The sequence below is a fragment of the Rhamphochromis longiceps genome, linkage group LG10 (genome assembly GCF_057381845.1).
Source record: "Rhamphochromis longiceps isolate RC_006_pf linkage group LG10, R_longiceps_female_GT1.1, whole genome shotgun sequence".
Taxonomy (NCBI): domain Eukaryota; kingdom Metazoa; phylum Chordata; class Actinopteri; order Cichliformes; family Cichlidae; genus Rhamphochromis; species Rhamphochromis longiceps.
In genome coordinates this window covers 13,647,047-13,674,654 of record NC_140566.1, presented here as the reverse complement: position 1 = coordinate 13,674,654, position 27,608 = coordinate 13,647,047, and the positions used below count along the sequence as shown (strand labels likewise).

At 39.5% G+C, this 27,608-nt stretch overlaps 1 protein-coding gene across 2 annotated transcripts; it reads right to left on the bottom strand.

Moving 5' to 3' along the window:
- Positions 1-163: 163 nt before the first annotated feature.
- stag2a (STAG2 cohesin complex component a) lies at positions 164-27,608 on the bottom strand. Of its 2 annotated transcripts, none has more exons than XM_085420289.1 (34): positions 27,376-27,608; positions 23,849-23,961; positions 23,599-23,677; positions 22,269-22,427; positions 20,603-20,699; positions 20,442-20,518; positions 20,110-20,314; positions 19,851-20,002; positions 18,544-18,617; positions 18,122-18,245; positions 16,611-16,709; positions 16,385-16,464; positions 15,996-16,103; positions 15,394-15,502; positions 15,019-15,136; positions 14,735-14,838; positions 14,543-14,635; positions 14,363-14,452; positions 14,069-14,272; positions 13,895-13,965; positions 13,651-13,738; positions 12,114-12,194; positions 11,678-11,770; positions 11,378-11,549; positions 11,149-11,288; positions 10,963-11,064; positions 10,420-10,568; positions 10,209-10,337; positions 9,908-10,116; positions 6,804-7,044; positions 6,571-6,681; positions 6,340-6,466; positions 5,914-5,991; positions 164-2,506 (listed from the first exon to the last, which is right to left on the bottom strand). In XM_085420289.1, exons 2-34 carry the CDS (start codon positions 23,890-23,892, stop codon positions 2,483-2,485), a joined length of 3,831 nt encoding a protein of 1,276 aa, XP_085276415.1. In that variant the 5' UTR covers positions 23,893-23,961; positions 27,376-27,608; the 3' UTR covers positions 164-2,482. The 2 variants fall into 2 exon arrangements, with proteins under 2 accessions (XP_085276415.1, XP_085276416.1); XM_085420290.1 differs by having other exon boundaries at positions 6,804-7,041.

Genomic DNA, 27,608 nt, shown 5'->3' with positions numbered 1-27,608 from the left:
CATTTTCTCTAAGAACTACCTAAACAACAAATTGCAGGACAGCTGCGATTTCCATAATCCTCCGGTGCACTCATGTTTCATCAGTAAAAGCCAGTTATAGTTACAGTACAGGTGTTCTAATACCATATCAAATCATATTTATTGCTGTGTTATTAAGTCGTCACACAGTTGTAGAGGGTTTATTCTGTTCATGTTACATCTCCATACATAAATACAAACCGTAAAGGATGCAATGGGCACTTTGTAAATAGAATATAAACACAAATTTAATATACGCAAATATTTAAATATGTATAAACGTACAGATGTTTGCACATTTTCAGCAGTTTGATGCAAAACAGAAAAGCTCCAAAATGACATGAGTCATGTAAATTTACAGACAAGTCTAAGATGTGTTTTTCTCATTTGCCTAACATGAAAAGTTATTATGTATGTGGTAATGTTTAACCCTCTTGTTATGTTGGTTTCCAGGAACACCAATTATGTTCCTGGGTCAATTTGACCCAGGGCATGTGTACTCATCCAAAAAGTGTCAGAAACACTGGCATTGATTATTTTACAATTTTCTTGTATAATTTTGATTTTCTGGTTTTCTGTAGTGATGCAGATGACATCTCTTCTGTTCTGGGTCAACATAACAGGAGGGTTAAGACCTGATGATTTGATTCTCCAGATTATAGTGACACTGAGGAAATAAGGTTCATTTTCAGCTACAATATGATTACACCTTCTTTCATAAAGTCTGATTCTGCCAGCCAGGCCAATACACAGAAGAAATACCGGAACAATCCACGGTAAAACAAAGAAAAAAAAAACAATGCACTGTGTGTGCACTTACAAATTAGTAGATTAATGTCAAAGACTTACATTCTTTTCCTTTGACAATTCCCCAAAATTTCACACAAAAAGAAACAGTAAATATAAAATGAGCACCGATTCACAATATATTACACATTTGTAACTGTATAATATACAATTCTGATACTATGATTGTTGGCTAAAGAATTTAGAAGCTTTGTAATTTAGAATATTTCTATAACTCTTATACACGCAGCAGTCGCAAACCAACCAAACTGGCAGTTTGAAAAACTATTTCTGAACACCTGCAAATACAAAAAACAAAACAAAACCAAACAAACACACATCGTTCTCAACCATTTTAAAAATCCTTTCTTTTAAAGATTGCAATCATGGCATGTCTCTAATATTAGATATTACTAGATACTATACAGTGGAAAAAAATAGTTAATATATATAGGAGAGATTACATATTTGAGGTTGAGTCAAAGTTTTACAACATTGTGATTTCTTCCAACATTAAAAAATAATTTTAGATGCAGCCTCAATTTGTCAAATTACTACATCTGAGCAATGAGGTACGTTTGTACCCGTTCGCTACAGAGAGACGAAAAGAAAATACAGCTGGCCACATCTATAGTAACATAATCATTTCCTTTAAAAAGGATCATTTCAATCTCTATGTGAAATAACATGATTAATAGAAACCATTAATTTACATTTGATTGTCATTACAAAATATCTATAAATCAAAGTTATCTAGAAGGTATAAAAGCAGAACACATGTCTCTAAAAAATACCATCACAAAGAAATCTGAGAATGCTGTATATATATAACTTGTGGCAAGGCCTTTAAACAGTATGACACGCCAGTTCACATTATACTTACTGTGTACATGTTTTGATATATGGCTACATGCCATGCCAGAATCTACAGTTTAAAAGTTCAGAAGGTGAACAACAATACCACTGACACCCTTCCAATATAACGCAGTAGCCATTTAATAACTGCTGCCATTATGAAACATTATATGTTCAGCGTATGTCCGGATTGCATCAGAGAGGGGGTTCGTTTAAACCTAAGATAGTTTCTCGATGTAAAGCTTAAAAATGACCATCCAGCACAATTACCACCTCTGTGACCAAGTGCAGGGTTATTATAGTGTTCAACAATAACTGAACACTACAAGCATCAAAACAGTAGTGTTATTCTGCAAGCCTATTATATTTTCTGGTGTTCATGAAATTGTGTTCACCCTCCCTGTATATTGGCCGCTATGTATTTACAGACATTTTTCGTCTACTTAAAGAGTTTAAAGGTATACATCATTCACTTGAATTTTGACCTGTTATTGTCCCATCACCATGCAAACTGCTACACAATATCCGTACCTGTACCGCTTCACACATTATAACAAGTGTAGCCAAGTGATAGCTGGCATCAAGTTTTTTTAGGGCGACTGAACAAAAACCGAAACATCTCTGTCGCAGTGTGACCAAAATCCGGTGTGTGAAAATAGCAGAATAAAATTCAAATCCAAGCTCAAGCACTCCTTCTAAGTTTTAACAAAGTGTTAAAGAGGCAAACATTGGTGTCTCACAAGCCTACTAGTCCAGTCCACTCTCATTTATAAAGAGTCATTTCACCGTCCCAGGAGTTCGATGACATGCTGTCCTTTTCATATTAAAACATTGAAACATTGAGAACCTAAAGGCGAAAGAAAAAAAGCAGTGTTAGAAATTCAAAACCAAATAAAAACAAACATATCGAGTGTACAGTATGAACAGATGAGAAATATGTGGTTGTTTTTACACCTAAAGTTGTTCCTCCTTTGGGGTTCTTTAATCAAACTGTCATAAATAACAAGAAAATGGACTTCTACCAAATAAGGCTAGGCATGCGTGAACTGTACGTTGATCTATCATGCTTACTTGGCCATTCACTCAAACAGGGGTTTTTTTGGGGTTTTTTGCTCTCTTGCTCTTGACGAAGGCGGTCGCACTTTTCTCCTCTCCTCCTCCTCCCCCTTAGCTTCCCTGCTTAGCCTCTTGTGTCCTTGTCTAGTCTCGTGTTTTTTGTATTACTTTTCCCTGGAACACTCTCTCACAGTCTGTTCTCTAAAACCTAAAAGAGGAATTATGGATTTGATTTGATCAACTGGTCCCTGAATACAATTGACACCCTTTTTCTCAACGAGAAGTCTGGGCTCGGGTGAGCCTGAGTGCTGAAGATATCTACCTATTCGGAACCGTGATAACAGGTTTCTTGCTGATCGGAGCTGGCTTGGCCCTGGCTTATCGAAGAATTAACAAAGTGGAACTGGCTGTTCAAACCCCCACAAGGCTGCCCGCTGGGATTGAAACGATGGGACGAGGCGTGAGTTTCTCAAAATGGGCTCATTGAGTGCAGCACGGATAAGATCTTGGAGAGGCTTACGGCTGCCGTGAATACTCAGAATAAGACTGGATTACATCTTGGAGGGGCTCGCTCGGAACAACACCTCTGAGCGCAAATTGGATCACATCTTGGAGAAGCGCACTGCGTTCATGAGTTCTCAGAATCGGCTCTTTGAGCACAAGAATGACAACATCACGGAGCGCAAGTTTGATAACATCATGGAGAAGCTCACGACTCTCCAACGGGAGATTGAGAAACCAGTGTCGGACTGTTAGAACAGCTTTGAAATTCATATGAGTTGTTCGCACTAAAGTAAAAACCACCATCACTTCATGCAGAGGTGGGACCAAGTCATTGTTTTGCAAGTCTCAAGTAAGTCTCAAGTCTTTATCCTCAAGTCTCAAGTCAAGTCTCAAGTAATGTCAGGCAAGTCAGAGTTGAGTCTCAAGTCACTGGTGTAAAAGTCCGAGTCAAGTCACAAGTCTGAAACTTTGAATTTCAAGTCCTTTCGAGTCTTTAAAAAAAACAACGAAAAAATAATGTTGCAGTTATATGCTAAATGTAAATATTAGACCATGTAATTTTAAAATCTGTGTTTTTCTCAACACATGACAAAATAGTGAACTTAGAAAATATACACAAATTGTGAAATTGCACCTCTTTAAAATGCAGCTCAATTAAACCTAGCTCCAAGAATAATTTTCACCGACAGTTCTGAGATAAGCTGCATGTTATTCTTGGATGCGCTTGTAGGACCAGCTTTAAAATCGCATGACAAAAATATCATACACATAAAAAAAACTGTATCACCAACGTAGCCTGGACAACATTTGCTAGTTAGATGAAGTCAGCTATCTCATTGTAGCATATTTATATGCATATTTATAAGCATACGGTTCTTGGAGTGAGTGCACACACTCATGAAGTTTAGTAACTTCAGGTCACTGCAACAAGCCCAGGTACAGTTTACCGACGGATGGGTGCAGGACCTTGAAATGCACCGTGTAGAACGAAAGACCATCGTACGTATCATAAGTTTACCAGTCTCACAAATTGTCGTCATAAATACACATTCCTTAACCGTTTATTAATAGGACCTTTGAGCTCAACGGTAATTAATTAGTAGTGGAAATAATTTCTGGTACCCATCACAGAAATGTAGCAGTGACAATAATACTGTATGCTGTAATCATACTGGGCAATTAGTGATACAAAAAACCTGTTTTATCCTGTGAATAAAAGTATATGTTTTTGTCAATGTACCATAATAACAGAAGCGAAACGCAATATTGTGTCAGGACAATTCACTATTTATGCACAATAAACAAAGGAGCATAGCGCGACAATTTCTGTTCAGCGCCAGACTTGCTTGTAACCTATATCACCAATTATGTTATGAAAATGACGTGTTAACTACTAAAAAACACTGACCTTCGTGTAAATGCTTGGAGCAGACTAACCTGTGAGCTGGAGTGTTCTGGGACGTTATATTTGACCTTTGAATGGCTGCAATCCAGGCTATCCGTCGCGTCTTTGTTACTTCGGAAACATGGCTCGAACAATTTCTCTTCAACGACGTAATCCGATAACAACCGATCTCTTTACCCGTCGGCTTCCCGTGGCTGTCATGCGACCGGCTATTGCAGTTAATAATACAACGGCTTCTTGACATTTTTGTGTTTCTTTTTATCGCTGTATAACTGATTTTAATTGAAAGCCTGCGTGAGCTAGTACCGCTTGCCACGAGTTCCCAGAATCCTTTGCGGTTCTACCCGTGAATGACGTCACATTTTCAATCTCTATATAATATGCATGTTAAATTTTATATTTGGGGTAAAATATCAAGTCTTTTCAAGTAAACCGGTTCAAGTCCAATTCAAGTCCCAAGTCATTGGTGTAAAAGTCCAAGTCAAGTCACAAGTCTTAGAACATTTTTTCAAGTCAAGTCTAAAGTCATAAAATTAATGACTCGAGTCTGACTCGAGTCCAAGTCATGTGACTCGAGTCCACACCTCTGACTTCATGCGGATACCCCTTCGGCGCCAGCTGCGGTCTCAAGGCTGGAGCTGAACAACAACACCCTGATACGGACTGTGTTTAGACTGTTCTTCCCATTCTATGCAAGGCCACCTGGGTTGGCTGGAAGACTGTTTACTTAGCCTGGCAGGGCGAAGGACACTGTCTCAGCTGAACTCTGGACACATACACACACATGCACACAGACATATATACACAGGCAGATGTACACTCATCCCCACTCCCCCTCCAAACGTCTTCTACGCTTATTCCCCTCCGATGCTGACGGTGGATCAAGGAGACCAGCGCTTATGCTGCTGGCCCGGATGCACTGTCTACACTGGCTGTCTCTCACCTTTTACCCATCCCTGTTGCTTGTCATGTGTTTCTTTGGTGTATTAAGAGTTTTTTCATGTGCTATGTGCAGAGGTGTTTTTTTTTTTCTGTTCTCAAACTGATCTCCCTGTTGGAGCTCAGTCTGGGGGGAGTTATTTTTTTCTCCTCATCTTTCCTCATGTTGTGCTTTTTCCATGTTATACCTCTCTGACCTGTCTTCCCCATGTGATGTTTGTGTAATGTACGTATGGTCGGAAGGGTAAGACGGCGCTGGCACAGCTGGCAGCCTTAACCCATTTCCCTCGGAATGAATAAAGTATGATCAATCAATCAATCAGTTATTATAAGAAGTGGAATACTCCTACCGAATCATCCATGATGGAAGATGGATCAAAGTAATCTGGCTTCAGTTCGGTTCTTTCTCTGCGATTCTTTGATGCCGGCTGAAAGATAACAACTCAGTTAGAAGAATACTCCACAAGATGAAAAAAATATATACAGTCAAAAAAATTATTAATTTTAACATCAACATTTGCTTTTATTATTTATTTATTGGAAGGACTGGCATGACCAGCTTACTCTGCTAGAAATGCAGGATTCAGATTATCTCTAATTTGGTTCAGTTCATCTGGATGCTACATTTTCAGTGGGAGAAACGTTTCATTACTCATCTCCCGCTGAAAATGCCACGTCCAAATCAGCAGAATCAACTTCCTAGGATTTCCTTACTGGAATTATTAAACATGCATCTAGACAAATGTAGACTATTGTTTGTTAGTTTTTTTAATTACCAAATCGATGTCCATTGTGTCAAAATCCATGCCCTCATTGATATCTTCCAAGCGGTCTTCAGATGACATCATCACATCCTCCACTATTGGCTCCTCATCATCCTCCATGAGCCCAGAGCCTCGACGACTGTGACGCATAACAAAAAAATAACACGTCAGAAAAATGCTTTTTGTCAGACTCTTTATTGGCTCAAAGTTCGGCCAAAAACAGTTAAGTGCTGAACTTCTTACATTGCTTGCTGCATGTGGTTCCTCATCTTGGCGTAGTGCATGCTAACCCGCTCTTGCTGCTGACGGGCTTCAGCTTGTTGCCTTTGTGTCAGCATCCAAGTAACCTGGGTACTGTGGAACAGGGTTCATTACTTCATAATTCCCACAGTTTTAAAAAAGTGGCTTTACATACTGTACTGCAACTAAGACCTCTGCAGACATGTATGCAATAATGTAATACACATATTTTTTACTTGTAATCAATGGTAGTCTGGTGTTGAGGGTGTGGCTGCTGCTGCTGAGGAGGCACAGGTTGATGGGGATGCTGCTCTGCTGGCATGGTGAACGTGGCTGTGAAGCTGTCCTCTGGCCTCATTTTCTTTGGATCCCTCAGTACAGTGGAAGTTAGATGGGGTGAATGCATCATCACTGGCGTTTGCACATTCTGCTCACGGTTCATCCAAACCGCATCGCTGCTGCTACTGCTGTTCTCTTCTGCCAGAGAAAATCATTTGTTACACTCCTTGAATTTTACTGAACACACGCAGTGACCATAACAATGAGTGAGCTGTTTGATTTATTATTAAAGTGGCAGGCTGTGATGAGAATTAACATGAAACATTTTGCAAGAGGATCCTAGGAGAAATACATGTGCCTAAGAGAGAGATGCATTTTTATGTTTATGTGTGACGTTTGAAGGTGAATACTGCACCGTATTCAAATTCATGACGGCGTATTCGCTCACAGAAAGACCTTATTTCAATCTCAGGCAGACTTTAAGAAATACAGCAAACAAACTGCTGTGACAGTCATGGAATACAAAGAAAATGTTGTCACCTTAAATACAACTCTACTAACCAGCAGCTGTTTTGATGTAGATCAGGGGTCGGCAATCCTGGGCACGCGTGCCAGGGTAAACTGATGGCACAACCATAGCTGGACTGGCCATTGGGCATACCGGGCATTTGTCCAGTGGGCCCATGGTGATTTCTGGTTTTTATGGGCCGATGATTTTATTTATTTTTTTGTAACAGTATAAACAATGAAAGGTGGTGAATTGGCCAGATGCTGGCCGATGTGTAAAAATAACTCAGTTGTTTGGTGGTGGCTATGGCGGAGCTTCCACAGAGGCCAGCAGGTGGATGAGGGAAAGGGGAGGCAGGAGGAGGAGAGACCCAAGGCGGCCGCCGGTCCGAGTGTCAGGTGAACTGAACTTCAGGTAAGAAGTTATGACCTGCAGTCTATCTGGGTCAGATATAAACCAAGTTTAGGTGGAGTTTATTTTCGTTGTGCTGACTTTTTACAGTCAGTTACAATAACTCGTACTGCGTTCTAGCTAGCATGACGGAGTTTCTATACAGCTGGGTGGGTGCTTTGATGGTACTAATAGTGAACTTTATTTTATTCATAAGGTTAGTAACCTCATTATTCTGTGTTTGCGCTGCACAGCTGCCTCTTCTTCTCATCCTCTCCCCCTCCCTCTCCTGTTGCTACTTCAATCATGAAACTGATCAATGATCAGCTGATCGGCTTTTCTCTCTTGTTTGTTTATCGCCCACTTTGCGCCAGAAACAGGAAACCAGTGGATGTTGCGCCAAACAACAGCAGCAGGTTTAAGCTTGATCAGCTGTTGTTAGATTTTATTTATTATTAATTTCTAGTATCAGCTGATGTTTGCTGGAGCCACAGCTGTAAACCTGCTGGTCAGGATGTCGGTTTGGATATGTGGTGAGAGGGAAACATGAAGATGAAACCAGGAGATGTCCTTACTGAATCATCAGAGCTGAACAGGTGATGGAGAAACAGGTTTTCCTTTTATGTGACATGAATGAGTTGAAGGGAAGTTATGAACTGTTTCTGAGAGACAAATAACACCAGGATCCTTTTTTTTTTTTTTTTACATAGCTGACAGCTGGTAACTGTGCAGGGGCGGGTCTAGCAAAGTTTTGCCAGGGGGGCCAGGCAGGGCATTAACAGGGAAAGGGGGGCACAAAGAAATACTTTTCTTTCTTATTCTCATTTAAAATGTCTAGCTTTTAATAAATAATTATCTGAATCCTACAATCAAAGTTTTTATCTGATGTAAAATGTATAGAAATCATACATATACCAATAAGACTGTACATCACTGTCACAACAGCGTCTGTTTTCATTCAAAGTTTTTATGGCTTTTCCTATAATACCTGGTGGGCCGGTCTCTACTCAAAATGCCTGGGCCGATTTTTTTGTCCCAGTCCAGCCCTGGGCACGACATGCAGTGAATTAATTTGAGAAGGTTGTGCAACGTTAGTTGTGCCGCTTCTTAATGACAGTATCTTAGCTAACAACCCCAAGTACCAGATTCAACTTGTAATTGGCTAAAAATTACTTAGCCTACTGGTGAGAGGGACGTTGCTAGCTGGCAGTTTTGTCAAGCGATGTTGAAATTTTCACATTCCAACACTTCAAATACCTCAGGAGCTCTCCGCTCAGCGCAGCATCAGCACCACGGAAATGCTTGTATACATCCGAAGACTGAGACAGAATTCACAATGTATTTTCGGGACTTTCAGGTGTATGGACCAATGTTTTCTTTTCTGATCAAACCAGAAAGCTTTAATGAGCAGCTGGATTTGTCTCAGATTAACTGGCTGAGTTAATGCCAGTTAATGCAACATCGAAATGCAGCTGATTGAACTGAAAACCTCGACTCTGTGGGGTCAAAGTTTGCAGAACTACGAACGCAGCTGGTATCCATAGCTGTGCGCGTTAATGGAGTTTGCATTTTCACCTGCTGGACATCACTACCTGACAAGTTTAACTGTCTTCAGAACATTGCAGAGGCCTTACTGACAGTATTTGGTTGTACAAATAGCAGATTTTCTCTCACATGAAGAGTGTCCTCAGGTAGCCGTCTGAATGCTGGACACTCGGAGACCTGTGTCTCTGAGTGGGAGACCAGAGATCAGATTAACATGTGTATCTCTGTATTAACAAACATACCATACTGACCCAGTTTATTTTTCTTATCATTGTTGTGAGGAAACCATAAATAGCATTTGCACTTTCTGTTGTGCACTTCATTTGCTGTTATGGATAAAGAGTGTCTTTTTTGTTTCAAAATAGCTGATGACTATTCGCTGATAGCTGCCAACATCTGCGAACAAATATAATTCTATAAAGTGGTTCTATATAGTGTGTAACTGTTACTATAGAGCATTATTAAATTTATTGCTAATGCAGTCATATGGCACATTGACTTCTGAGGAAATTTTAGATGGCACTCATAATCAGAAAGGTTGCCGACCCCTGATGCTGCAGATCGGTTGCTGTGGTAGATAAAATAAATGGTCCACCAAAGTACACCAGCAATGCTCACCTTCAGGCAATTTTCTTTTGCTGGCAGTGGCTGGCTTGGATTTCTTACTCCTGACAGTGGAGCCTCGACTGCTGATCCCACTAATTACAGACATAGTGTCGTCATCTGCTCCAGCCTGCAGAGAATTTCTGTATGAGATGAGAGGCAGCCAGCAGTCTTCTCTCTGCAGGGCCATCTGAAATGTCATGAATCGCTCCAAGTACATGTGACTGCAAAAAGCGAAATGACAGTAAACATTAGAGTCTTTTTAGAGGTTCTCATCATTTTCATGCTCACATTACTCATCGTGCCGCAAACTTACACTGTCCTCTTGTCCTGTCGAATTAGTTTGCTAGAGAACTCACTCAGGATATCCAAAAATGCTAAATTAAGCGGTGGACTTCCTTCTCCTTGGGGACTTGGCTCTTTAAAGGCAAACTCAATCCCGTCTCTAAAATAAACAAACAAGACATGACATATGAAAGTTCCTGTTCATTAGAGCAAATGATGTTTGGGTTAGGGAAATGACTTACTTATGTAACATGGCAATAGCCTCTCTGGTCTTCAGCTGATCCAAACCAAACGTCAATGAGAAGCGTCGGGCGAGCTCTTTTATGCCGCAGAAGGCTGATGATGAGCGGTCGAAATTGAAGCCGAGTTCAGACAACATGTCATTGAACAACTGCAAAAGAGGTTTCAAATACTGTTTGTCTGATTTTAGTAATTAAAAGCCTCTGAAGACCCTGAGAAGATTTTTTCCAGACTAAAATGCAAATAAAGGATTTTGGGACTGACTCTTTTATCTCTTCTATTTGGTGAGGTATCGCTATTTGAGGAGGCCCGAAAAGACTATATCGGGCTTCCAGCAGTATGATGATCTAAGTGATGATGATGCTGGATCTCAAGGACAGCCTGGCTGCTTACTGACAGTACAGAGACAAAAGGCGCTTCCTTATCTATGTGTTAAGACAATTCATCTGTGTCTCCTGAACAGCGGCAAACCTGGTCTCATCATAATATCAGCAACAAGTATGTTTTACACATTAGTGACCATCCATCTGTTTCACATGTCATACCTTTTGCAGGCTCAATATGAGCGTCTTTGCACACTGGATTTTGTCGATTTGTCTCGTCTTACTCATTGTTTCCTTGATAATATCTCCATAATCGTTGTAATACTGAGGAGAAACAGGAGAAATACTGTTAACTAAAACAACAGGGCTGGATGATTTCGTTATGATCTCTACAGGATTTAGACCTACCCTCATGTACTGTTTAAATATATCTGCTCCGGTGTTTATTTCCACAACATTGTAAATGATTAATTTGCAATAGGCAGCAAGAAGGTTTCTCCTCTTATGTAGAGCTTCAATTTTACTGGCTTCATCATCTTGTTGTCCATCTAAAAAAATGAAAAATTTATAAAAAGTCATGTTCCTTCTTTAAACAGAGTGTGGTAGGTTCATATAAAACAGGGTAGTGTTTTCTGACCTGTGCTGTTGTCATCATCCTGATCAATGAAAACATGATCCAGGATGAAGTTGAGCAGCTCTGCCTGCAAAGAAGAGTCTGGCGAATAGACCAGAGACTCCAACTGTTCCCGGCCTGAAGACATAATTTGGTGACTGAAGATCAGTAGCAGATCACACAGTATAGTGAAGGCCTGGAATAAACACAACACTTGAGCATATATGGAAATGCTGACCACAGAAATTTTCAGTTGCGCTGAAAAAACGAAAAAGGAAATAAAAATAAATAAATAAAAATTATCTGACTCATCAAAATCCTCACCTGCTCTTTGACTGCGTTGTTGATGGTGTTTATGTAGCGCTGACACATTAAACAGAAAGCTCGCATTTGCTTTCTCAAGGTCACCATGTCACCCTGAGAGGAGTAAAGGTTCAGTTAGTAAAACCCTTTCAAAGTAACATTGTACCTGTATTACCCAGGCATTAAGAAATGTATAACTCTATTTATAAAGCTTGACAGAAAACTGCAATCAGACTGGGAAGTGTTGTAAGCAAAACAAAGTAAAAACATGTAACTCCTACTTTAGATCTGCATATACATGGTGTCCAAATGTAACTACAGAGAGAATTTACTGTGACACAGGCGGAAGGATACTTTCAAACTGTGATACACTGCCAATCATATTTATTTGGGAAATGTAGGCACAGAAATGTTATTACATGTATTTTGCCAAATATCCCCAAAATGTGAACAGTACCTTTACTGAAGTGCCATCTGAAACCTTCGCTAGATGCCACAGGATGATGTAATGTGTGCACTGCATTGCATGAACCACAATCTGAGAGGAACAAAAATCAAGCAGAATAGATAAACTGCACATTCAGTATTTTAACATGAACTTAACAGGTCACTCAGAGGGTAATTCTAGTTTACTTGAACTGTACTAACTTGGTTAATCGTAACTTTATTTTGAAAGCTTGACTCTAAATTTTAAAAGAGTTCGATGTTCAGTAATTATTAAGACATGTCAAGGTTCATTTGTGCTTGCTATTTCTTTTTAAATACACAAAAGAATTATTCATATAATCATCTATTTTTTCTGTTTTTATTTTCTGTCACGCATTCACCACTTTGTTAGGTACACTTGTTCGACTGCTCCTTAATACAAATATCTAATCAGCCAGTCACATAGCATCAACTCGTTATATTTTGGCATGTAGACATGGTCATGACAACCAGGTGAAGTTCAAAAGGAGCATAAGAATGAGGAACAGAGGCAATTTAAGTGACTTTGAATGTGGCACGGTCATTAGTGCTAGACTCAGACTCTGGGTTTATAGAAAATTGTTTGAAAGAGAGAGTAAATGTCCACTGAACAGCAGTTCTCTGGGCAACAAAATGCTTTGTTGATGCCAGGTCAGGATGGCCAGAGTGTTTGGAGCCGAAAGAAGAAAGCAACAGTAACTCAACCACATATCGAGCCTTGAAGTAGATGGACTACAGCAAGCAGAAGACCACAACACCCCTTTAAGTTGCAAGCAGGAAATTGGGGCTACGGTTCACAGAGGCTGACCAAGACTAGACAATAGAAGAGTGGAAAAATGCTGGCTGTCCGATTCTGCTACATCACTGGGAAGGTAGGGTCAGAATTTGATGTCAACAACATGCAATCATGGATCCATTCTGCCTTGTATCAACTGTTCATAATGGTGGCAGTGATATAAAAGTGTGGGGGACACTTTCTGGGCACAGTTTGGGACCCTTATTATTAACTGAGCATAATTTAAACACTAAAGCCTGCATGAGCATTGTTGCACCCTATGTCCATCCCTTGATGACCACAGTGTACAATCTTCTGATGACATGTTGAAGCACCACATCACAAATCTCAAACCACCTCAAACTGGGTTCTTGAACATGACAATGAGTTCACTGTACTCAAATGACCTCCAGTCACCATATCTGAAACCAACAGAGCAACTTTGGAATGTGGTAGGAGGGGAGAGCCACATCATAGATGTGCAGCATCTCTGTGATGCTATCATGGCAATATTGACCAAAATCTCCGAGGTATGCTTAAAGCACCTTGTTCAATCTATGACACAAATTGAAAGCACAAAAGGGGTCCAACTGGGTACTAGCAAGATATATTTAACAAAGTGGCTGGTGAGTATATATGATCAATGATTCTTTCCAAATTATCCCTCACATCACCTGTAACTCAAGTAACATATAGGAATGTAAACACCCTGATTAACTCCATTTGTAGGATTTTGGGGATGACACTGTAATACCTGTTCAGGCATATCGCCATTCTGTAGACCTGTGTTGAGTAGCCTGTAGTTGCTGGTGAAGAGATCCCACTTAGTGAGGTCGTGTGCACTGAAAGCAGAAATGTACATTAAATCTATAACATTTAATATGCATGCATGCTGTCACTGACATCTTAACCCAATATGAGAAAACAGAAACGTAAGATTTTTAACAAGTAATGTGTTCAAATCAAAAACTGAAACAGTTTCCATGAACTGCTTTTACTTGTGGAAAGTGGTGATCTTCTTAAGTGTGGATAGAACCTGGTAAGCATCATCCTCATCAGGTTCTTCACCCTGACAAACAAGAGATCATATGCTGAAATCTCAGATATTTGCCTCTACTCCTGCGAGCATCCTTTAAAATAATCCACACAGATAAACGCCTTACAGCACCTACCTCTTGCAGGAAGTCCTCCAGGAGTCTATTAAACTTGTCTACAAGCTCGTCAAGAAGCTGGGAGCGGGCGATGTCCACACGGTTGAAGATGGTGAACTCCTCGTTGCAGAGATAGTGGTAGGTGGTAGAGCAGGCCTCCAGGACCTCAGTGTCTGTGTGCTTATCCACAACTTCCCAGATTTGTCGCAACAGTGCGTCTAAATGCTAATTGAAAGAACATAACATTGTTTCACCAGCAGCACATACAATGCACTTCAGCTGTAAAACAAGCTTTAAAACAAACAACTCGCAAACCTTTTCTAACCGCCCAGTTGTGTAGATGTCAAGATCAAAGAACTTTGGTATCTGTAGCAAATTGGTCACCTTATCAATATCAACGCAGTACTACAAAAACAAAAGGGAACGCAGTCAGGCTTATTTCATGAATATTGAACCTGATGAAATAATGAACTCTGAGAACTCTGAATCACTCACCTTTGCCAATAACAGAGGCAAAGCAACTGCAAACATCTCTGTGACTCGTGTCCGATCATCCAGCTGTGTTTTCTTTTCTTTTGCAGTCAGGACCTTTTCCATGCACAAAACCCCGACAGCACAGTCAACACGAAATCATTCAAGGAGATAAGTTAATCCTTTCTATCTCAAGCATGACGGCTTGACACTCACCCTCTTCCCCGTGCCTCTGCCTACAGGAGGATGACATTCGCAAGCCTGCCGAATGGCACAGAGCATGATTTCAACCAGGGCTGTCTCCTGACGATCGTTTAGAGCTAAAAAAAAAAAAAAACCCAAAAAACCCCCCATAAAGAATGTTACCAAGTATCTAATGAAAAGACTTGCCTTCTAAGAGAAGCACAAATTAGAGTAAAAGTACAACAAATAAGTAATAGAGTGGCAAAAAGATTCATTTTCCTCACTAAAAACCTCGTTCTGAGACAGCGCTTCCTTACCTTCCTCTCCTGGCATTGGCTCATCCAGCAACAAGCTGATCATAGTCTCCCAGTCCTTTAGCAGCTCTGACGCACACTCCCACAGGCTATCCACTAAGTAGGCCCCATGTTCATGGAGCTGTAAAAAATGGAATGTGAATTGTAATGAAATGAAATAATCTATTTAAACACAGATAATACATTTCTGTTATTTTTTTATTCTCTTTGAGCCAAAAAACAGAAATCTCCAGTGCCTTGCAATAGATGTATGCACAGTTCTGATTCGTATTTAATTATTTAATCCAATCTTAAGAATAATTAATGATTGACACGTTTCAGTTGAAACTGCCATTTCTGCAAAGCAGGGGCACAGGGCTGACATAAAAGCCTGGTCACCTCACTCTCCAAGAAGAAGAACACAGTAGTCTTGATCAGGCTGCCGTTGAGGCTCTGCCTGCCCCTCCTGGGTAATCCCTCCTCCTCAGGACCTCGATGGCTAAACAACCTTCAATCAACCAAAGAAAAAGCAGTTTAATACACGTATGAAAAACAGGCTAAATGAACGTTTTCAGCCTCTTTAGGAAAGGAGGTGGGACAAATATCTCATGCATATTTCCTGTGTCTCCTTTATGGAATCTAATGGAGTTTACACTTAAGCTGGCCTTCACGCAAGCATTATTTTGCTTTTGTAATAACAAGGAGCCAGCAAAAAAAAAATTCAGAGCCACCTTCCGAGCCGAGAGCAGGGTGGAATATTCCTTTAAGCCCTTCCTCCTCTCCCTCCTTTCTTGGAGCTTAGTGTGCTTCCCATGAATGTTGCTCGCTATGCAGTGCCAACCAGACTCAGGCTGAATCAAAGAGCCTGTTTACACAATAAGCCAATCCCTGGAATGTTTCTGTCAGTTTTATTACTGGCACTAAAATATTTTGAATAGATAACATTCATTCAAGCTGGTGATTCAATTACATCTCTTTCAAAACTTCAGAAAAACACATACTTTTTGAACAGGAACTCCCCCGCTGCGATGGCGATGGGTCGATGTGCCGAGTAAACCAGATGATAAACACTCTCACAGTCCTCTGCTGTCAGAACCTCATCACTACTCCTGTTACATGAAAAGCAAAAATAACTCTTTGTGATTATTGGATTTTTGATTAAGAAAAACAAACACTGAGAATTATCATTGTTATTTACATGATTTGTAAAAATTTTAATCACAATAGCTTTCAGAATTAGGAAGAAAACATAAATGCACACTAAGAAAAATAACACACTTGTCTGAAGAAAATGTTGACATCTGCTGTCGTGTTGAATTAAAACATGTCCTAATAATCACATGCTGTGGCACAAAATTAAATGGAAATTTGAGGAGGCGAGATTACTCACTGTAGGACAAGTGTCAGAAGTTTAATAGCTTGCACTGCAACATCATACTCCTTATCCAGAGTCATAGAAACAATGCGATCCTGTCAGTGAGAGAAAATGTCAGATCTCCATAATATTAGTTGCGGGTATGATGATGGCCAAATGGTACTATTTTATCTTTATCAAACATTTACATCTATGCAATGATATCCAAGAGGCATCTACATTTCTAGTAATGCTTACTTACCTTGAAGCGGCTTGTGAAGAGTTCCAGCCGAGTGCTGAGTTCTCTGTTGTAGAACAGGCCTTGCAGGGCAGTCAGGCACTTCAGACGCACTTCACCTTGCTGCAGTCGTAGCAGAAATGCATTAAATACTCGTGAAATCTGAATGCCTGTGTTACTCTGCCACTATTCCAGTTAAAATTGCTTATAATGCACCCCTAGAGGCAAGTTAAGTGAAGTTATAAGCAGGTTTTAGATTGATTTCTCTTAGACAGCTGTTTGCAATCCAAACATTTTGAAATGCAGTTACATGAAAAGTCTATGTAGAGGTAATAAAAATGCGTGAGGACCAGCAATAATAAAACAAACATGGGACATAGCAGCAAGACATGAGGGTGTCTTTCAGCATCAAATAGGATTCTCACAGGCAGACGATTTCCACCAAACAGGAAGTCTGTACCAGGCATCTTTCTCACCCAGCACAAGTGGCTGAACAAGAAAAGCAAGTACACCTCATAAAATACCCACCTGCTTTCAATGTGAGCCAAGTGAAGGCATAAGCTCAAGACTGGAGCACCCATCTAAACTCTGGATAAGTCTAGTGATTGGAGGTGTTTGGAATAAAAGCCCTCTAGCTGAAAGAAAATGGTAGCAGGAGCTCTGGACTTCAAATTTTAACTACCGTAGTTTTCGGATCATAAGCCGCATCTTTTTCCCCACACTGTGAACACTGCAGCTTATACTGACATGCGGCTAATGCATATTTTTTTTCATGCGGCCAAAAACATTTTGCCTGGTAACAGCAGACCAATAAAACTGATAAGTAGTATATATACGGTATATATTTTTACCAGTTGTTAAGAGACGTTGTAATGTTGTTTGTTTATGTTACCTTACGGATTAAATTAAACGTTAAAAATCGTCACGTGTAATATTTCTGTGTAAATATCTCATATTACAAGTAAAACGCATACGGCTTAAAATCCGGTGCAGCCTGTACAAGCACATAATTGATTTTCTTTCTAAAATTAGAGCATGCGGCTTTTAATCAGGTGTGCTCTGTAGTCCGGGAATTACGGTAATAGGCTTTAACAAATGGGAGATTTTCTGGATAGAGGGTGCTACAAACTGAACGTGTTGTGTACAAACATGACAGGTAACCTATGTACAGAACGAATGCGTTGCGTTTTTTCAGAAAAGTGGTCCTCAAAAAACTGACTGTTGACATGAAGTGACGATAAGCTGGTACTAATATTCCTAAACTAGAAAAAGAAGATTCTGAGTTCATCAAATTCTCATGAGAAGGAGCAGGGAGAATAATATGGTTTGAAGCCAGTTTCATACATAGGCTGGGATAACCTACTTGCCGAGTACATTTTTTTAAAAGTTGTTATTAATTATATTGATGCTTATCTCAATTATACTGACTGTGTCACCTCTGGTACTACTACATACGCTGACTCTCAGAAATCTAAGATTTAAGATGTGGGCTTTAATATCTTCTTCCATAACACAAGTTTTTTCCATAAACTCACCTTGTCATGCATTGTCCAGCCAACATACTTTAGGTAGCTGTCATTAAGGAAGGCGTCACTGTACAGCTTCATCCACACTCCTATTTCCTCAATACAAATGGCTCTGATTTCAGCAATGGCATCGCTGGCAAAAACAAAGAGAATTCACTAAATTTAGTAAACGGGCCTTTAACAGACCTGGCAGCTGTAAACAGCACTGAAGAAGGTTCATTGTGAATAATGAACTCATGCTTGTATTAACATTGATTTTGCACTAGAGGGTGCCAAAACACTCTAAATGAACTCTGTTCTGTCTGCTTCTTGTTGCACAAACTCAAAAGTGATAAGAAGCCCGTGATGAAATCTTACATTCAGCACACAGTCTGGTTGCCATTTACCATAATAATCTGGGGGAATTCCTTATCGCTTAAGGATTTACTTACCGATATCTGTGAACAAACACTCCCTTGAAGATTGCATTCATCATGTTTTCAATTTCATCTTGATTTTCTTGAAGCTAAAAGATAAACAGAAGGTTTTTGAAATTAATTGAACAAAAACTCCCTGAAAGTCCAAGATCACGGTTGGTATTGTTCTATGCTTGGATTTTTTACAGATTTCATCCACTATTTGTTACCATTGTTAAAGGTAAACCAGAAATACTGGATGTATATGCATTTTGTGAACTAGAAAGGACAGTTTATGTAGAATGAACTCAAAATAAAAAGAACCAGTCCTGTTCAATGTGCTTATTGTCTTATCATCTGAAATGATACAGTCTTATCATTTCAGATTTGGATCAGTGGCCTTATGCAGTAATAGTTCAGTTTTACACTAAATCTTTCATACCGCTTCTGTGAGACATTCACAAGATCTCAAAGTGAGATTCAACAGTCTTTTGTAACTAATCATAAAATGTGTAATGGTAAAAATCACTCATTTTAAACAATTCACCAGGAGACGTGTCGTCAGATTCATATAACGTCATAACTGACACTTTGTAAGTTGCCATTAAGCGCAGCCACCCTCCTCTGAATTTAATAACAGCCCATGCAATCACAAGTCTAAAAAGCCCCCAACTTTTTCTAACTGTAGAATTTCCAGATGTCATCTGAACTGATGCGGAGAGGCAACGAAAAGTGTTGGTGAAAAAACACACTGTTTTAATCCAGTGGCCAATGACGTGTCATTACAGCACTGACAAACTGTGAGAGAAAAGGAAACCGTGATTGAACATGATGTCTTTCTAAATTAACCATGACTAATACGACATGCATTGAAGGGAAAGCGGCAGTCACAGGGATTCGGCCTTCAAGAGGCGATGTTAGTCTGCCTGCATTAAGACCCTGAAGCAGCTGTTGGAAAGAGAGAAGTATGTTTCTGTGGCTGCGCTAAAAATATCAATAAAATAATGAGCTAAAATAAACAGAGTGAATTACAAGGCCACGGAATGGTAAACAAAGTCATAATTTTAGGTTATAGCTGGTTAGGGATGGGGCTTTAAATAAATCAGTAGTGACTGAGTCTATTCTCCAGAGACACAAAGGCAGAAAAGGCTACACCTGTATGGCATACCTGCACATGAAGGGGCAAATACAATCAGCAGCATGCCCCCCCCAGTCAATTTATATATAGAGTGAAAAATTTAAATGACAGAGTTAAACAACGCTCACACCCACTGACGTGTTGCTGTATTACACTCCAACATCAACGCTGGGTTGAATGCTTGACAACTTATCTTTCTTCTTACCTCTTTGCGCTTCTGTAACAGTAGCTCCAACCTATCATTGGCCCTCTTAGCAATGACCTTGTTCCTTTCTGCCTCATACTGTCTCTGTGTGTTGTCCATATTGATGCTTAGGTTCAGAGCCACGTTCACCAAGGCTGTCATCAACTTCATGGCTGGCAGAGACAACAATGTTTAAAACACATACGTGTAGGAACAACTGCTGTCAGATAACAGCAGCATGGGCGTGCAGGATGGAGACAAAATCCACAATAAAACTGACCTGCTAGTGTGCTTGTGTGTCTAAAGGCCCTGACCTGTGAGTCAGACAGGCCGGTGAGTAGCGAGATGATTGTGTCCATCATATACTCGTCATAAATGATGCTGTACTGACACTGTCGCACCAGAACCGCAATGAAGTCGCAGAAGTTTATCCTGAATTTCTTCCACTGTGGTCCTGAGAGGGTTAATGGATAGTCGCCGCTGTCCTGTACAGCACAGAGATAATCAGATTGGGGTCCCAAGTATTACATTTGTTTCAGGCCAGATTAAAAACATCTCCCATGCTGGTGTGGTTCTTTAAAATACGTTGTATTGAAACAGAGCCTACATCACCTCATCAAACTCCTCTGTCATTTTCCGGATGATTTCCGAGTTCTGCATATGTCTGAACATCTCTCCACTCACAGCACCTAATACAGCAAAATTGAGCGTGTGAATGGGCTTTCAGGCACCCAACATGCTGCACATTTAGACAATACAAGTAGGAAAACTACCTTTACAGCCAGAGCACTGAATGAAGAAGTTGATTAAGTCCAAAAGAGTGGTGTCCCTGTCATGTTTGTATGCCTCAATCCAGTCATCAACCACAGACTGGAAAGGGAAGCACACTCACAAAATTATCACATAATTATTTACACTTCTAACTAAAATATAACTTTGAAAACATTCCTTAGAGAGCATGCTTTGTTGACTCCTCTTAATCCATTAAGCTTGATTTATAGTTGTGCTGAATCCCCGCAATTCAATTCAGTTTTATTTATATAATGTCAAATCACCACAAGCACGTCAAGGCGGTTTATATTGTAAAGTAAAAAAAAAACAACATATGTTAATACAGAGAAAACCCCAACAATCAAAAGACCCCATATGAGCAAACATGTGGTGACAGTGGGAAGGAAAAACTCCCTATTAACAGAAAGAAACCTCAAGTGGAAGGTCGGGGGTGAGGGGACAGGACAAAGACACACTGTTGAACATGGCCAAAGATGAATAACTAATGGTTAAGGGGGGAGGGTGGGTATATAACCACACAGGAAGTGTGAAAAAAAAAAGGGGAGGGGGAGTAAAGAAGAAACACTTAATACTGCATCATGGGAAGCCCCTAGCAGCTTAGACGCAAAGTAACTAAGGGAGAATTCAGGGTCACCTGATCCAGCCATAACTAAGAGGAGCTTATGCCATGGTGGCTGTCATTGCCGTTTGCACTTGTACGCTGAGGAGCCTGCATCGGTCTGACTTTACGAGTGAAACTGAGCTGATCATGTTTGACTTGGGCCTATTACATTTTGAACAACTGTTACGTTTAGTAAAACGCAGAGCAGAGCAGAGTCCTGAAATGACTGAGCCATATTTTATTTTATTTTATTTTATTTATTTTTTTTATTTTTTATTTTTACTGTTTTTTTAACTTTATTGCTATGTCTGCTTTTATTACTATGTGCATATTAGTATTGTACAGCACTTTGGTCTACCAGGTGTGTTTTTAAAGTGCTATATAAATAAATAAATGATGATGATGATAAAACAGATTATCAGAGCTACGCTAATGTCTATGTTGAAAGAATACTAGCTATTGCATTAACATCAAGCTACAGTCTATTACATTTTGTTTAATGGTATTATCTTTGTGCTAATCAATATGCTGCCTTTCGGTGAATTGAGTTGCTGCCATGTGTAGTTAATGTATCGATGCACAACAGGCGTGGGTAATATTTTTGACTATTCGAGTAGTCATTAGGTTATCTTTTAATTTAAAAAAAAAACAAAAAAAACCCTGTTTGTCCAGTATTACCACCAGGAGGCAGCAGTAATACACCTAGTTTTTTTAGCAGCCACTACTGAACAAAAACAGAAACAGAACCTGCTTCTAACCGCAATGCATAAGGTTCAAGGAAATCAGGTCAGATGTAAAGAAAAAAAAAAGCTGTCAATAAGTCTTGTGTGGCACTCCTTTAAAAAATAAACAGAAATGAAGTTCACTGCATAGAGTGTGTTGTAAGCTTGAAATGCCCACCCTCAGAAATACAGCAGCTATAGCAAAGGTTTAATACAGTAATATAAATCAAGCTTTATGGATTAAGTATTCAAAAAATGAGAACCACAGACACTAAACCAGGCTACATATTGTTACTGATTGAAAATTAGAATCCGTGCACCCACCTGTGTGGCGCTCTTCCCCATTTTAACCACCTCAAACAAGGTCATGTTCTCCATTCCATTCTCCTGATGGTGGCCATTCACCCAGCCGGGACCAGTGACCCTCCCAGCTCCACCACCTTTGGCCTTGTCTCCAAGCGCCTTCTTCCCTTTCTTGGCTGCCTAATGAGGAGAAAGATGTTCTTCTGTTATCATACACTGCATCAGTGTGCCTCTATACTCAATAGCTTATCTGGTTACTGTGCATTAGAAAAACGGAACTAAATCACATTACAGACATTTGATGCAGAGATGAAACAGACTTATTTTCTTATCAAACGTAGCTGCTGCATGATATAAACTTTTTTGACTATGTATTAGCATTGTGATAGCGGGAAACCAGTGAGGATGTTTTACTGATTTCTACTCAGTGTATGCTGGACATACTGCAAGCCTGCGTGTGACCATGACTGCACATAAACCGAGGCCTGTACTACAAGGCAGGATTTGGGCTTTTCCAGGTTTCACTCTGGCTTTTAAGAAGGTGGTTCACTTCCTACTGGAGTACATAGTAACTAATGGTGTTTGAAATGAGAAATCAACAGGTACAAAATCACAATCCAATAACCAATCAATTATCTGAAAAAAAACCCCCAAAAAAAACCTTATAACTTAATTAGATAGTTTATTTATTACTAATTACAATTAGTAGTTAATATTATACAATAAAATTACAATTATAATATAATTGTTATGTAATTGCAAAAATAAAACAACTACAAATTTAATCAAATTAAATAAAAATTTATTATTTGCATTATCATTATCAAAACATTAATAATAATAACAACAATGGCTATAATCTGTCTGACTAACTGTTTACTTACACAGTCTGCATTTTTGCCAATTTTCCCTTTCTTGCTTCAAATTGGCTAAACTTTATTTATACTGTAGGTATTTTCCAGCCTTACAGCACTTTTCCTCTCACATGCACTCACACAACACGTTTCTGCGCAATAACTGTGTTACTTTAAGTCTGTATTAGGTGTGTAACCACTTAACAGTTTCCTGTTATTATAGTTTTATTTTCCTTTCTAACAGCAGCCGCTCTGTTGTCAGCAGACTTCTCAATATCTGTGATCGTTCATGCGCTACAGTCATCCCATTCATGTGGAGGTGCTCTTAGAGAGACTGATTATAACCCTGGGTTGACTAACACTTTTAAATTTCTAACCACTTTCACGTGACTGCTTTGCCTGATCGCTGATGTCGGAGTAAGTGAAGCCAGATAACAGACAATGTTAAAAGTGCTTCTCAGCACAGTGCCCAAGATAAGAAAGTCAGGAAAACATACCACGCCCTTTCCTGTCTTCGCATTTTTGCCATCGGGATCCTCAAGGTCAGTATCTGAAGACAACTGAGATTCTGCCTCTCTGTGCATAACACATGGATTTATTAGTAATTATTATTAGTATTTAATACAACTGCAAAAAGTAACACAAGCATAGCAAAAACGATCTCAAATATCATCAGTGCATACATACAAAATAAACATTGAAGGACATAAAAACCTTACAGTAACACTTCCATGTTGTTCTACTTACTGAGGAAACAGAAACTCAGTGTGCGAGTCCTGCGCTGCTATCATTTCTTTAACATTTTCTGGATCTGCTGGAGTAGGTGCTCTTACTGCTCTGGGTGCTGAGCAAGGATATACCTTTATAATAGCACATGAAAAAGAAAAAGAACATAATTATTAAAAAATGAAATGAATGAAGCAAAAAAAAAAAACCCCGGACAGTCAAAATAATCTTATGTAAACCCCTGCTGTTTCAAGAAAATGTTAATAAATCCTTTGAAAAGGCCGGGATTTCCTTCTGCATAGATTACTTATAAATGTTTTTTCTAAGTTACAGTTGGACTTTACATGTTGTTATTTAACTCTGTATAGCCATTCACAAAACAAGCACTGATTTGAGTGACCTGTAGAACTGCCTTTATCAGCTATAAACTCCATCAGATGTTTCTGGTTTAGAGACTTCAGCAATGTTTCAGAGATACTTTACAGCAGCGGTCCCCGACCTTTTTTGCGCCACGGACTGCTTTATGCCCGACAATATTTTCACGGACCGGCCTTTAAGGTGTCCTGGATAAATACAACAAAATAAAACCAGTACCCAAAAAAAATAATTTTCACACAAATTTTCAACTCTCGAGGCCCGGTACCAAACACGGGGGTTGGGGACTGCTGCTTTACAGGACCGGGACCTTTTTCACTCATGCATCATCTTAACTGGGTAAGAGTAAGACTTTGGCCAAGACAAAAAATGTATAACCATTTTTATAATGATTTAAGGTCGTGAACAACTTGCCAAGCATTCAAGAGAAGTTCTTGATTCGATTTCATTATCACTGGTCTATACTAAAGTAGAAAACCAGCCACAAACCATGATGTTCCCTCCTCTGTGTTTTGAGGTTTTACTGTTACTGTGCAGTTCCGTCAAGGATTCACCAAAATATGTGACTTTTCAACTTACATCCTATCAACAAATAAGACAACATTCACATATCCCTGTGGCCAATATTTATCTGTTAGAAAATTATTATGAAGAATTCAACATTATTCTAACCTTTATTGTAATTGGTAAACTTAATAAACAAAAGCAAAAAAAAAAAAGTTGTTATTTTAAACCCTCAAAATTTTATCCTTACAAATGTTGTTTGATAAATACACCTTGATTGGACTTAATGAACTCCATTTACATTGCTCATATATGGGTCATACTAATAGTCTTCTTAACCATTTCATGTGAGCCCAAAGTCAAAGAAGTCTTCAACACACAATTCCTTCTAGCCTACAGTTATTTTTTAACGTGCTCATGAAAAGTACATTTTGTTTGCTATTAGTTTAGTCATACTGCACATAGTTGTGGCTGAGATGAAACTCTTCCCACATTTCGTGGTAAGATTAATCATTGTAATCATAGTAGTACCAACTGATTCACACTTTTTGTCGAAACTAATATTGAAGGGCATGACGAGAGCGTGGTTGTGTCACTGTCAGGGCACACAAAGCTTTAATAACCTATTTAAATCTGATTATCTGTATCCAGATAACTTATCTGCATAAATGCGTGTTAATGCATGGTATGCAGGTTGTAAACGCAAACACAAGATATCGGCAATGGAACGCGGCTACAGTATGTTAAAATGTGAGCCAAACCTGCTGACAGACATAGTAATAATGTTAGCTATGCAATGGGGAAAGCAGAGAGCGTGTAACAGAGCCACTTATCTCAACCTGGGATGCACCATGTTCGTTCGCGAGTCAGCTAGATCTATCTAGCTAATTAGTCCATTGACATTTAGACAACAATAATATGTTTTGATGCCAGTTGTAAGACCAATTAATGTGATTTATCCAGCTGAAGCAGCAAGATAAAAATTACACATTGACATCAAAATAAGAAATCCACCCATCCAGGCTCCACATAAGCACATCAGCAATACCAAACCTCTGCACTTGCCATGTTTATTACCACTATCAAGGGCTGTTAGGCTTAGCAAAAAAAGTCTATTTGTTGTGGATCACTTGACAGTACTACAGCAAACTATTAAGTAATACATGAAATTGCAGATTAATCTTTTTGACAACTAGGGGCTGGATTCTGGTTGCTGCATGGTAGCTGCTAAGAAAATATTTCAGATGACTGAGACCCCAGTAGTGCGCACACTGACTGTGTCGCACTGTTGCAGTTTACTGGGACACATGGAACTATTTTTAATGACATCTGTGTTTTTAAGACTGAGAAATGCAAGAGGAAATGCTTGTTTGACTGCACTACTGGTTCAAAATGCTCCAAATTTGCTGGGTCCAGATTCTAAGATGTCATGACTTGTGACCTCTCCTTGGATAATTGAGCAAAAAAGTAATACAAAGAAGCCTCTTAGGCCTCTTCAAACCATCTTCTTAAAAAAAAAGGGGGGGGGGGGGGCATAAAAACATGTATATCACATTAATTAATTAACTGAAGATAATACACTGGCAAAGTTAAGTAATACATCTTGTTAGTGGCCATTCTCAAAAAAAAGCTTTCCAAGCTTAAGGGGTGTGTTTTCCCCAGACTCACTTTCACTCTCCACTTTACAACTTGCAAACTACACTTGTATCTCCAACACAGCTGTTATTCGGAGCTGAAAATAAGTGATTTTGTCTCCCAGCTCTAACACTTTAAAACAGATACTTAGGAATGTGTTACTTAATGAACATTTTTTTAAGAAAAAAGAAAAAATGCATGTGATCGCGTCTGTTTCACAACTTTCTGCGTAACTTTACGTTTACAGCAGATACTTTCAGAGAAAAGGGGAAACTGCGGACCGCTCTTATACAATAGAACATACTGTAAGTGGAAATCCCAGTAAACATGACACGGCTTTTCCTGAGCAGACTAGGGGCTTGTCCCTAGGCTCTGAACGCCATAAATGGATATGCATACTGTACGGATTTCAGTGTCTCAATAAAACGTTAGCTACTGATGAGCACAATTGTCTTTCGCTTGTATTACTGTCCACCGTGTCGGTAAACTGCATCGTTACTCGTAATTTGAAACAATTTAATCATACCGCAGTTGTGACACGCGCAGTTGTATACTTCCGAAATACAAACAACCACAGATGTTTGGGAGGCTGAGTCTGCTATCGGCTCTCATCTCCTCCTGACGTGCCGTCGTTTTTACGACGGCCAAGCAGTTCTCAGGCTAATGTGAGCTAAATCTATTGATAATGTGATCTTGGCCACAGACATCAACGCTCTAATTAATTAATACCGGGCTCCCACAACTGCGATTACACTTCGCGCCAGTGTTTTGATACACCATAAGAAACTAGCTTAGCTAGTATTACCGTTAGCTGTAGCTGGCTAACTGGACCACTAGCACATATAACACAAACTGGAAACACACAGAGGCTGCAGTTGGTAACTATCTTGACTATAGCACATTCTGATGAACTAGTATTTCTATAGGTATGACTATTGGTGACACTAACAAGTGTCTTGACAGCTAACCCAGAAAAGCGGCTTCAATGGCAAACTCCCTTGATGTTAACGTTAGCTATCCGCCATTTTACTTACCTCGTTTTAATTCAAAGACGGACTGAAATCAAATAATCCACGCGGTACGGACTGTTCATAGAGAATGCTTTCGTCAGTTCCCTGCACTGGCTGTCATTTTCCAAATTTTAACAATTGTAGTTTTATTTGTTGGCTAACGTTAAGAAGCTTCTTGGTGGCTAATATAGCAAGGTACAGTGTGTATTGTCGTTGTTATGCATGCAGCACACACACCACCTGTCGGCGACACTGTG